The sequence below is a fragment of the Zootermopsis nevadensis genome, unplaced genomic scaffold (assembly GCF_977971745.1).
Source record: "Zootermopsis nevadensis isolate Lab colony 2312 unplaced genomic scaffold, Znev_1.0 Znev_ptg000021l, whole genome shotgun sequence".
NCBI classification, from domain to species: Eukaryota; Metazoa; Arthropoda; class Insecta; order Blattodea; family Termopsidae; genus Zootermopsis; species Zootermopsis nevadensis.
In genome coordinates this window covers 6,359,293-6,370,821 of record NW_028259153.1, presented here as the reverse complement: position 1 = coordinate 6,370,821, position 11,529 = coordinate 6,359,293, and the positions used below count along the sequence as shown (strand labels likewise).

General features: G+C 37.5%; 1 protein-coding gene and 1 long non-coding RNA gene across 2 annotated transcripts; both read left to right on the top strand.

Annotated features, from left to right (window-relative positions):
• Positions 1-115: 115 nt before the first annotated feature.
• Positions 116-11,486, top strand: LOC147873128 (uncharacterized). The gene is made up of 3 exons (XR_015536169.1): positions 116-481; positions 2,942-3,123; positions 7,433-11,486. It is a non-coding gene; the product is annotated as an uncharacterized LOC147873128 (long non-coding RNA).
• On the top strand, positions 7,808-11,486 carry LOC147873127 (uncharacterized). The gene is made up of 2 exons (XM_087352806.1): positions 7,808-7,947; positions 8,936-11,486. The coding sequence occupies exons 1-2, from the start codon at positions 7,859-7,861 to the stop codon at positions 9,198-9,200; spliced, it is 354 nt and encodes a 117-aa protein (XP_087208932.1). The 5' UTR covers positions 7,808-7,858; the 3' UTR covers positions 9,201-11,486.
• Positions 11,487-11,529: the final 43 nt, after the last annotated feature.

Below are 11,529 nucleotides of genomic sequence, written 5' to 3'. Positions count from 1 at the left end.
GCGCGTTCAAATAATGTTTTATTTACTTCATAGTCGCTGAATGAGGTTGAAACCTTCCGGTTTTTAATGCCATGCGTGGACGTTTAGGTAGATACCACCGTTACGGAGAAACATACATTCTCCTTCTTCAGGCTCTGAAGGGTATAATCTCCTGTGCACATTCTCGTGCCATATAATAATTTACAAACATTGATCTATTTATAATGGTCAACGGTAGGCCACACACCTCGTATTTTAATCGTGTAGACTGGATGATACTTAGTTCGCTGACTGTTGCTTAACACGGCTTAACTTTATTTGCGGGAGACGTAGGTTAGAAACCCTCGTGTACTGTTGTTTAGGGTATCCATGATATTAAATGTAACGTGTCCGCCATCTTTGTTCTGCCTTTCTTCCTTGAACTTGTTTCTACAAGTCGATCGGCGACTTAGTGCTTGAGAAGACGCACTCGTAGCGAAATGGAATCTGCAGCTTTAAGTACGTAAGTGGAGTTGAATTTGCCACTGACTTACACTTTTCAGCATGCGAAAAGGACGTGTAACTGACACATTTTTAACTTTTATACCTGACGTACGGGAAAAGTTAATAGGTTTTGCTTAACCTCATAAAATAGTATTTTTACATTAACAAGTCAATCTTCGTGGGGCAGAGTTCTTTTTAACAACCTAATAGTCGCTCAGCTAGACAGGAAATTCTCCGGCGTTTATTGAAACGGAAGACCACCGTTTTTACGCTGTATTACGTGAGAACGAAAGTTATGAAACAATGTCGATAGCATATTTTTCCCTTAAGCTTCAAAACTTCATATTTTCATTTTATTAACCACTATAATTGATATAAAACGTTATCGGATAACATAACCTCACTGAACAAGCTGAAGAGGGTGTTTTAAACCTTTCCTTTCATTGTATTTATTGCCTAAATATAATCTAAATACTGAGACGTATTTACGTCAGATTCTCTGGAACCGTGGTTTTTATTTGAAAACACATGACTTTTTAATTCCTGAAATAAGTAATATCCTCACTGAAGAAATTCAAATGTTTGATACTTAATTTAAATTCCTTTCTGATGGAAACCAAATTTTGAATGCAGGATATTTTATTATGAATAATGCAGTAGAACTATTCACTTCGTTTGTCACCTATGCTTAAAGGAGCAAATCAAATCCCAAATAACTTGGTGCCTTTCATTTTTAAAATGTCTTCATTTACATGAGGTTCAGATTTAACATAATTTAACACAAAACAACAATCATCATTAAAAGTAGATGTGTGAACTAAACTGCAGTCTCATTAAAAACTATAATTTTAGTTTAAAACAGTTATATTCAATAATATGTAAAGAATTATATCTGTATGCACTATAATATACATCTGGTCGAATAGCTTCGTAACAACAGATACGTATCTCCATCAAGATCATCTGTAGAAACAAAATTGCTAAGAATGAATTAAATTCTGCTGAGTCCTCTGGTCGAGCTGGCCTCAGACCTGCTCTTTCTTTCCAGAGATGGACAAGGTCTGAGGCTAGTCCAACCAGGGCTAAGTTTTCTGTTCTTCTCTTTTCTGCCTGAAGACAGGAGATTCAGTTTTCAAAATGCTGTAATTTTATAGATTCCTCAAACATCATAACTTTCTTTTCTGTCGAAATAGTGGGGCTGTAAGAGTTTCAGATGATCATATCATCTAAGAATGATTGTGATGTGTGATTTCTGAGAGAGACCCAGGTTTCCTATCAAGTACCAAAAATCTGTGAATGGGGCTAAAGGGGTGGGACATACGTGAATGTTCATGTTTTCATTAATTATTTAGTCTAAAAATATCAAGGCCAGGTTCTGGGCAACACCTCTGTCAACATTTTTTATACCAGGGATGGTATAAAATTACCTATACTTAAAAATTATCTGAAAGAATAAAGACGATCCTAATACAAATTCAAAATTTTTGGAAAATGCAAGTGTAAAATCACATTGATGTCCGAATTATATGTTCTAAGAGGACCGCATAAAAACACATAGAAAGAACAAGACATTACTCTTCAGTAAACACTAATCTCTTACAAGGTAATGAGAGGAAGTCTCATTAATAAATTTTAGATCATGTGAAAATGTTACAGGATCCAAATTTGCAACATTAATGTCGGATAACACAAAATGTTTACAGCCTTCAGCTTGCAGTAAATTCAATTAGTGCGCACATAAAACCTCATAATCCATGTTAATGTAATGCAGTAACATAAGAATTGCACTATTTATTCACTGTATTTAAATCTCTATCAGTCTCCCTCTTGTGTGTTTTCCTTTCACTTTTATATTTAATTCCTTTACTGTCATCGTCTCTTTGTTCATTCTTAAAATGAGTCCATATGATCTTATTTTATTATTAGTTAATTTGTAAGTTGACTTTACGACCTGTGTATTCTTCATATTTCGTATGAGTTATATTTAACACATTATTATTTTACACTGTTGTACGTACAATATAGTACAGTATAGTTTACTTGATGTACTGAATCAAATGCGGTACCAACTATTTAATTCAATGGTGCAGAGACCTTGAAAAGCTACTGAACATTCAGCCAATCAAGCAATTCCCTACCTTTTACAAAAACTGAAGATTCATTACTATTCTTATAGCAGCCTGCCACTGATCCCAATCCTGAGCCACCTAAATCCAGTTCACACCATAGCACCATATCCGTAAGTTCAATTTTAATTGTTTTCGTCCCATGTACTCCTAGCTCTTCCAAGTGGGCTCTTCCATTCAGGTTTAACAAGCAAAATTTTGTGAATATATTTCATTCTGAAAATCAACAAATCAAGTTTCAATTTGGATTATTGATAACAGAAAAGACTCCAGCAGGAATAATTGTTACAACATTTTTATACCTCAGAAAAAGAAATTAGGTTTTAGGTACAAAAAGGATTTGTGCTTCACAGTATCGACCTACCATCACATCGTCATCACAAAGGCCCTTGTAATAACAACAGAGTGGAGCACTTACAACCTGAAGTGATGGCTTCTGAGGCAGAAAATGCAGAGTCAGTTAACGACGTTCAAGTTTGTCATTCGCAGCATCACCAACAGATGGTTGAAGCACACATGGGAAGAATGCTACAAGGTAAGAAACTGTAGTCATATGCCAGATTTACAGCAGCTATTCATTATCAAGACTTCAAATTTATGCCAGTCATGCGAGATTCTTACGCACGAACCTCAAAATTAGTTCCGTATTTCAGAACAGTATTTGCTGACACATTCTGATTGATAGCTGACTCATAAGAACTGATAATACATTAAACAACACTTAATTACTGAACTTTGAAACTAATCTAATCTACTGGTTGGTTGTGGCATTGCCTCAGTACTAGGTCTCCAAATACAATATGGAAATGGGTAAAACACTTGAACAGGATCTCGACATCAAAGGTACAACAGGCTTAAGATGCACCTTATCTTTTGTCTACTGAAACTGTTATGATGGATGTCAGTCTCATATTCCCAGGGTTATACATTATCTCCATTACATGTCAATTCTTTATTATTATTTGTGTGCTGTATCAACAGCCTGATGGCCAATTACAGATACAGCACTGAGATGTGCTCACGAACACAATAAAACATCGCATTAATAAAGTTAAATATTAGTCTGATTAGAAAATATAGCGAATCACTAAAAAGTTTGGTCTTGAGAAATGAAGTTGCAGTGGCCAGTCAGCCATGTCAGCCCCTGGGCTGTCAACATTTCAGATTCTTCACTGCCACACAATACCACTGACATCAACATATCATTAGTGCCAGGGTTGGGGTTTCTCGAGGGTACCTCGGGGATCCTCTTCAGTTTCCTGTTCTCTTTTGTCTCTTCCTTCAGTTGGTTCTGTGAAGTGGCTGTCTGTGTGGTTCTACTACTCTTCTCATTTCGAACATTCGGGGGGTTAGGGGCCCTTGGCTTGATCACTGTCTGCCTCGGGTGTTGCTGTCTTAGCTCTAGGCTTGTTGCAGCTTTTAGTTCCTCCTTGATCTTAGTCATCATGGCATCCAGTTTGGACTGTACCTGTAATAACAGCTTTTCTGTTATTCTTTCTTCTATCTCAGTCATCTTTAATATTTTGGGCTTGCAATCCGAGCATAACCATGTCAGCTTGCAGTTCTTTCTTTTTGCTATATCAAATTCCCCTCTGGTGAGGCCGCTGCAGTCGAAGTGCTGCCATCTCTGACAGTGCTCGCATTCTATCGAGTTGTCGTTGTTGCTCACATCCTTCTTTCATATATCGCAGTGGTCTACAACCATGTTTGAGTTATCTTTGGTCATGGTACCTAATACTGACGCGGTCGTGTCTTATCTTGGGTACTATATCCTACGCTTTTTCACTATATTTTAGAGTTCAGATCAAGCCCCTGTTGGATAGAATAATTCTCCGGAGGGTATACTTTTCTACCCCTAAAGCAACCAATTACAGCTCTAGAAAACAGCTCATTCAAACTGCTGACAACCATACTGACGAAAAGAATCGCGAAGATAGCCGACCCACAAATCCCTCAACAGCAGTTGGGTTTAGAAGAGGCCGCTCCTGCCTACAAGCAATAGAAAACCTGCTAAATGACATTAAGGAGGCTCTCCGAACCCCAAAACAGAAGTACTACACAATTTTCATTGACTACACAACAGCCTTTGACAGTGTGGACAGACAGATACTCGCTGGAAAGATGGAAAAGATAGGACTGGATAAAAGCACATCCATCCTAATCCACAACATCCTGACCCACAACCTGATCAGAATCGACGACACCGTAACGACATCAAAAGAAATCGTACAAACCAGAGGGGTATTACAAGCGGATCCACTAAGCCCACTCTTATTCAACATCCCCACGGCCGACATCACGAAAGTATGTCTACCCGCAACGTCGCAATATAGCTATGCTGACGATATGGACCTAGGCTCGACGAATAAAAGTGACTTGCAGGAAACATTCAACCGACTAATAACCTGGGCGGAACAAAACAGACTCATAATCAACCAAGAAAAGACGGTACAGATGGTATTCAGGAGAGGCGGAAGGAAGACTGCGGAAGACACAGTCTACTTCAAACAGGAACAATTGAAAGTCACTAATGTATTTAAGTACCTGGGAGTAACACTGCGGATCCACATTAAAGAGAGAGCTATCGCAGCTACCAAAGGAATGCTCGAAATAAAAAATCTAAGACAATTTAGCCTTGAAACCGCTGTAAGACTATTCGAAGCTAAAATTGTCCCACTGCTAACCTATGGAATCGAAATCGCATGGCCCAACCTAAGTCTGAAAGACGTAAAATCACTGGAAAACGTCAAGGCACGATTCGTGAAAATTACTCTTGGAGTTTCAAAATACGCGCCATCAAGACTGGCCTACGAGCTAGAGAAGGAAAGTTTCCAGATGGAAGATCTGCGTTACAGACTACTGCTGCCATCTACGGAAAACTCGTCGCGACTACTTGAAGAGAAACGCGATGACCGACCGGGCATGGACAGGACCGAACCAACCACTGCGGCACGCAAAAATAAGCCTGGCAGTTCACGGTTACCACCACAAGATCTGTAAAACGAAACTCAACCAAGAACCAGGACCCGAATGTGTATGTGAACTATATGATCAACGATGCGACAGATAACACGTAACAAATTGTAAGAACAGAACCAAATCCATCAATGAATATGGCAAGGACTAGGACGTTCTAGATACAGAAAAACTTTCTTATGCACACCTGTGCGCTTTTCCTATGTTATTATTAGTGCCAGGGTGGGGGAGTGTAAGCCCATAAACATAAGTTTCCAAGAAGTAAAGAATAGTTTTCAGAAAGTTGTGACAGATTTGGTTCACTGATTTTTTCAAAAATGTATAACACAATTTAGACATGAGCTTATGGATGAAGTTGTGGTTTTGATATGAAAGTATAGTACCAGACTGCTTATATAGAAGGCTTGGGAACCAAGGCTTTTCAGAACTTCTTTATTTTCGAATTTAATTTAGAATAACACTCGTCGAATACCTTCAAAGCCAGTGGTTAGTAATTTTAAACAGTTTTTTAATTTTTATATAGTGGTGGCTGTTTTGAACATAGCATCATTGAGTTGTTTTGTTGTTGGTCTGAATTCAATGTTATATCCCACGTTTGCTTTATTGTTGGTGGACTAATCGATGTTAATGTTGGCATTGTATTCAGAATTTCAAATACAATGTAATTGCCTATATTCGGCTCTTGGTTTACAGTTTGATATCTACCCATTTACCCCGCGTATATCTCTATTAGGCTAGGTTAGATTGTTAGGGTAGACACGTGTGTCTACATAAAATTTAGGCTTTTTGGGTGGTCAGATCTTGCATTAGGTAGGCACCTGCACATCGGTCTATGACGAATTACTGCACATATAATAGGATTTGTTTCATGCAGTGTGCACGATGTATACAAAATGCCACGAAGTAAATCTAATAGGAAGCCGTTTGTATGTCATTTTCGGCGTTCTCGTCTATTAGCTTTTGGCTTCTGCGTTTGTTTAATTCTGTGGTTTATAATTTAGTTTAATTTAGACATTACGCTCATGTCATCATTAGAACATCGAGGTTATAAGATTCTGAAGAAGTTAATCATACTGCGTGCGCTCTGGTGGTGAACGTTATCTTGGGGCAGCTGAAACTTTTTCGATCAATTCCAAGCCACGACCTGTGGCTATACTAGTATCCCTGGTTTCAGCGGTAATGGTGCCGTGTTGATGTTAAGTCGCAACAAAATTGTAACATTTTTAAATTAGGTATGTAATGTGGATAATGATTTTATTATGTGTACTTGATTTGCAAGAAGTGCGTAATCATATTTGTAACCTTTTTTATTGTCCAAAGCCTTGTGGGAAAACTTTGAATATTCTTTTGTCCTCAATTACTTCATGAAGCAATTTGACAAACCTGTCTCCTTCTTTCCTTTGTGGGGGATACAGTTTGTCGGGAAACTTTTTATATACAGATCAGTTATGAATGGAATATTTAAACCTTAGAATGAAAGTATTTTCGGCTAGTAGAAGTAGTGCCCATAACCAGCTTTCATTTTTAAAAAGCCCATTCTGGTTAGGGCTTGCTACACAAAGAAATCGGTACTGTACGAATAGTTGTATACATATACTTCAGTAAAAATAGTATAAGTATGTGAGAACATTGTGGAAGTGAAACTTATAAAAATGCAAAGGTATTTTTAGTGCATCGTAGTAAAGTATTGTCTTAAATTTTTATGGACAAAACCCAGTCATAAGAATAATGATGTGGTTGCCAGAATGAGGAATTTTACATTTGAATGCATATCACCTGACACTGCAGACTTTAACTGAACCAAGCCAATGTGGGATGAAAAAGAGTTTTTATAAATATTTTAAGTCTGTAGTGCTTTGTGTTTTCAGGTGATTATAGTAACAGTCACCTAGGATGCAGCGACGAGGAGGGAAGCGGATTCGGATGGATGATCCTCCACCACCAGAATATGAGTCACCAATGACACCACTAGATGGAAGTGGGACAGAATTGCAGGAGCCATACACCTCTTACACCCCCTACAGCAATCAGCCTGCCACCCCACTGCATACAGGGCATGTCAGGAATTCTTTTCCTTGTTTTTATTTCCAGTTTCCGCTTAATTTTATTACTTCATAAAGCTTATGTTGCATCATGTCCATGTGTTTGTGTGTCTCCACTTAATGGCTTTATAACCATTTTGGATATATTCATGAAACCAGGTACAAACTTCATCCCACTAGTGGACATTCTTAATGTAATGGATGCGTAATGAATTATAAACCTTAGGTGCCCATATTACAGGTCTGATTTGTATGGTAATAGTGAATACAGTGAAGCAGCAACAAACGCTTTCCAGCTATGATCAGACAGGCCAGTATGGTTACCAGAGTCCGTGTAACAGGTTTGTACAGTCCGATATTACTCTGGTGTTCTTTTTGTTTATCCTCCTGTAATTTCTGAAGAGGAAAGAAATGCACGTGCTCACTTTTTCGTCTTTCCCACCTTTTAACTTTTGAACCAGATGAGATGTGAGGTTCTTACAGATGGGTATCTTTTGGGATGTGTTGAAGGCAGTGAGCTTTTTTGAAACATAAACTATTACCTACCAGACTGCATTTTGCTACATTCCAGAAGACAGCCATCTTCAACTCTTGAACCAGATTTGAGAATTTTGTGAAATGTGGTATGAGCATCTTTGCATTGAAGCCATTCCCTTTCTTTAGAGTATCCATGGTGGACTTTTAAAGATCAACAAGTGATTATTTTATTTTTGTCTTGGTGTTACGTTGGATTGTAGCACTGAAAGAATTAGTCTGGAAATGTGATGGTATTTTATTGTGTACATTTACAGTTGCTCCTGTGCTTGAATGTTTATGGAGGTACAATTCCTTGTATTCTTAACTTGATAATATGTGGGCATGATTGGTCATCTTCAAGCTGTCGCTATTCTTACCCTGGGGAAAGATCCCAAATACCTGTTAGATAGAGTTCTGAATGGGACTCAGTGTTATTGTACTGACTGAGCTCTCCTGGGTGTACTGTATACTTGTCTGAATTTTACAGCTTAAGTTTGTAGCCTATATTAATTTGAGTGATTCTTTCAAGATTTATGACATTTGTCGTTTCATTTTATGAATACTGTGTTCGATATTGTCCATTGTCTTAGGTGTATTAGATATTTTGAGAGTTGGCTGTACGCCAAAGTCATAGTGTTTGTCAAATTACCTGGATAATGGATGATGCCTAAGGTAGAATTTGTATAACTAACTCAAGTCTTGTTCTTCCTCTAACATTATTTTGTTCTATACAAGTTGATGGTGTCTAGCTGGAGTCTTTGCATGTTGCTGGTTCAGTGGCTGGATTAATTGTATTGTGTTGTCATATTTCAGCTGCCCCTCATCGCCAGTGACAACTTCAGTATTTACCGCACGGCGAGGCGGTCTGTCAGTGGAAGAGCCAAGAAAACGACGTCCTGGAAGAAGACCCATTTCAGAGTTGATGGCTGAGGATGAGAACAGCTGTATTACATTATCAGATAAGGGAAATGGCTACTCCACAGGAGAAGGCACAATGTGTATCCTGGTTTATCGACAGAAGATCAGATACGCAGGTGCAGCGCAAGTTAAAATATTTGTGATCAGTATCTGTCAATAATTTAATTAGTATTTTAAATATAATGACATAAGTTATGAGATCGTGCGAGTGCAAATGGGAATATGTAATGTTATTACACCGAGGTCCTATTCGGTGTTATCCAAGACCCAAGAGGATGAATATTTTGAAGGATCTGGACGAGCGTATCAATAATACTGAATACCCAACACATACAATTGCACAATACATGACGACTAGCAACCAATGTTTGGAGAGGTACCGACACTCAACGCCTTTTACATTCTTACAGAACACCCGAAAGACTGGTCCATTAATTTGGGACTCAATCTTTAAAACAAATGCTTCTATTATATATTAATGGCAAATTTGTTTTGGTGCCAGTGGCCCAGAACATAATGAAAAAACACAGTAAATGCTTTTTTACATCAGATAGAATAATAAGCTCAGACATTCTGGCATGCCTTTGCATGGGTTGTGAAACACTGGTTCAGACCTGAATTACAAGGGTAGTTAAAGGGCTGTATTTTTTGATATGATGCAGGAAGGACCATAAGACAACACAAATATATCCTTTACCTGGTATTCGCTTCGAGAATAATCCACTTGTGCTCTCTGAAGGTGCCTGAAAATACAAGATAAAGTTTACTTCCTAATAATTAAGTCATGTTTAAAATCCAGACTGGCAGAAATATTTTATAGTTAACCTGAAAGTACCGCATTCACATCTGATATATGGTAAAACTGTCGTTCGAAGCAATGAAAGGGATCAAAAATGTTTAAATAATTTTCTGGTTCTTATGTTACATGGTGAATCTGCTAGACATCAACACTATAAAGAAACTTCCAAACCCTTTCTGTTACGTCACTGCAATCAGAGCTTTTGCCATCTTTCTTATTATCTAAAATGACTATACTATGCCATGGGGAAAAAATGATGTGTAAAGCACAAAAATGGTAATTCTGACACAACTTTGCAAAATGCATCGTTCAATCTGTAATTATTTTAAATTATGAAAAGCTTAAAAACTATACGTAGTTACATTTGTCCTTACAATTGTCTTGCATTCGTTTATTTTGGATGGCCATGTTCTCGAATGTATGTTCTGTCATTGGAAAATCTTGTGTTCAAATTACTATATTGGTTAAAAATGATTCTTTAGTCGTATGCTTTTTAAATTTGTTCGTAGAAATGGTTGTTTGTCAAGTCGAGATAACTTCTGGTTTAATCGATGTCGACAGATAATAACCAGTTTTCAAGCTCGTCTGAAATGCTCTTTTCATTAGTCCATGCAGATGCCACGATAATACATTGGATTAAGCCATGTCTGCGCTTCGTCCCATATCCATTCCAATTCATCAGTCATAATTTGATGTTGAAGTCTGAGGTACAGTCAGTGTCGTTAAATAAGCCATGAATAAATAAAACATAAAGAACTAAAGGATACAGCATTGCTCGAGCGACCTGGTGTTATATTTCAAGACGTTCTGCTGGATCACATAATAGATAAGTTAGTTTGCTACTGAAATGTTAACGCTTAACTCATGTCTCTGATTTGACAAGACTTTATTTAAAAGCATTTTTAAGTTTTATCTTGCAGTTGCCTGATGAGTTTAATGATGAATATTATTCACTGTATCAGTGTATTACATGCAATACAAAGTAGTGAAAGCTTATTTTATAATTTTAAAATAAAATTTTGTATAGGTGGATGCTACACGTTCCTTTCAGTATGTGCATATATACATGTTGGGTGTGAAGGGAGAATCTGAGATGGTAAGTTCCATGAGGTATTGATGCGTGACACCAAAAATACCAGCAATCTGCACAGCTTTATCTGGGTGTGACATGTAATTGTTGCTAACAGCACTTTACCTTTATCAGAAAAGTAATGAAACCAGTTTCAAGACTTCGCAGAGATATACCCAAAAGTTTGTAGTTAGAGGCTTCCAAGTTCATGCTGTTTTTGAAAATGTGTTTAGTTTCATAGAAACATGCCATGCTGGTGGAAATGAGATATACAGGCTAAGGGTAGGTTTGTGTTATTGCATGCAACGAGAAGATCTTTACAGTTCAAGAGAGAAGTGAAGAAAACATCCATGGCAAATACTGTTTATAGTAGAGTTCCATACAAAGAACTACAGATTTTATGTGATTATTTTCTGATCTACCATGATGTTCCTTTAATGTTGATTAGGTTATTTTATTATACTTTTTTAAACCTGGATATATAACATGTTTCCATTTATGCATTGAATGTGACATTGTGGGTGAATATATGACAATCTGAACCGGGAAAGGCATTTGAAGAGAAAATGGTGGCAGATTATTATTTATTATTCAGTGTTCTGTCTTACGACAGGTCCATTG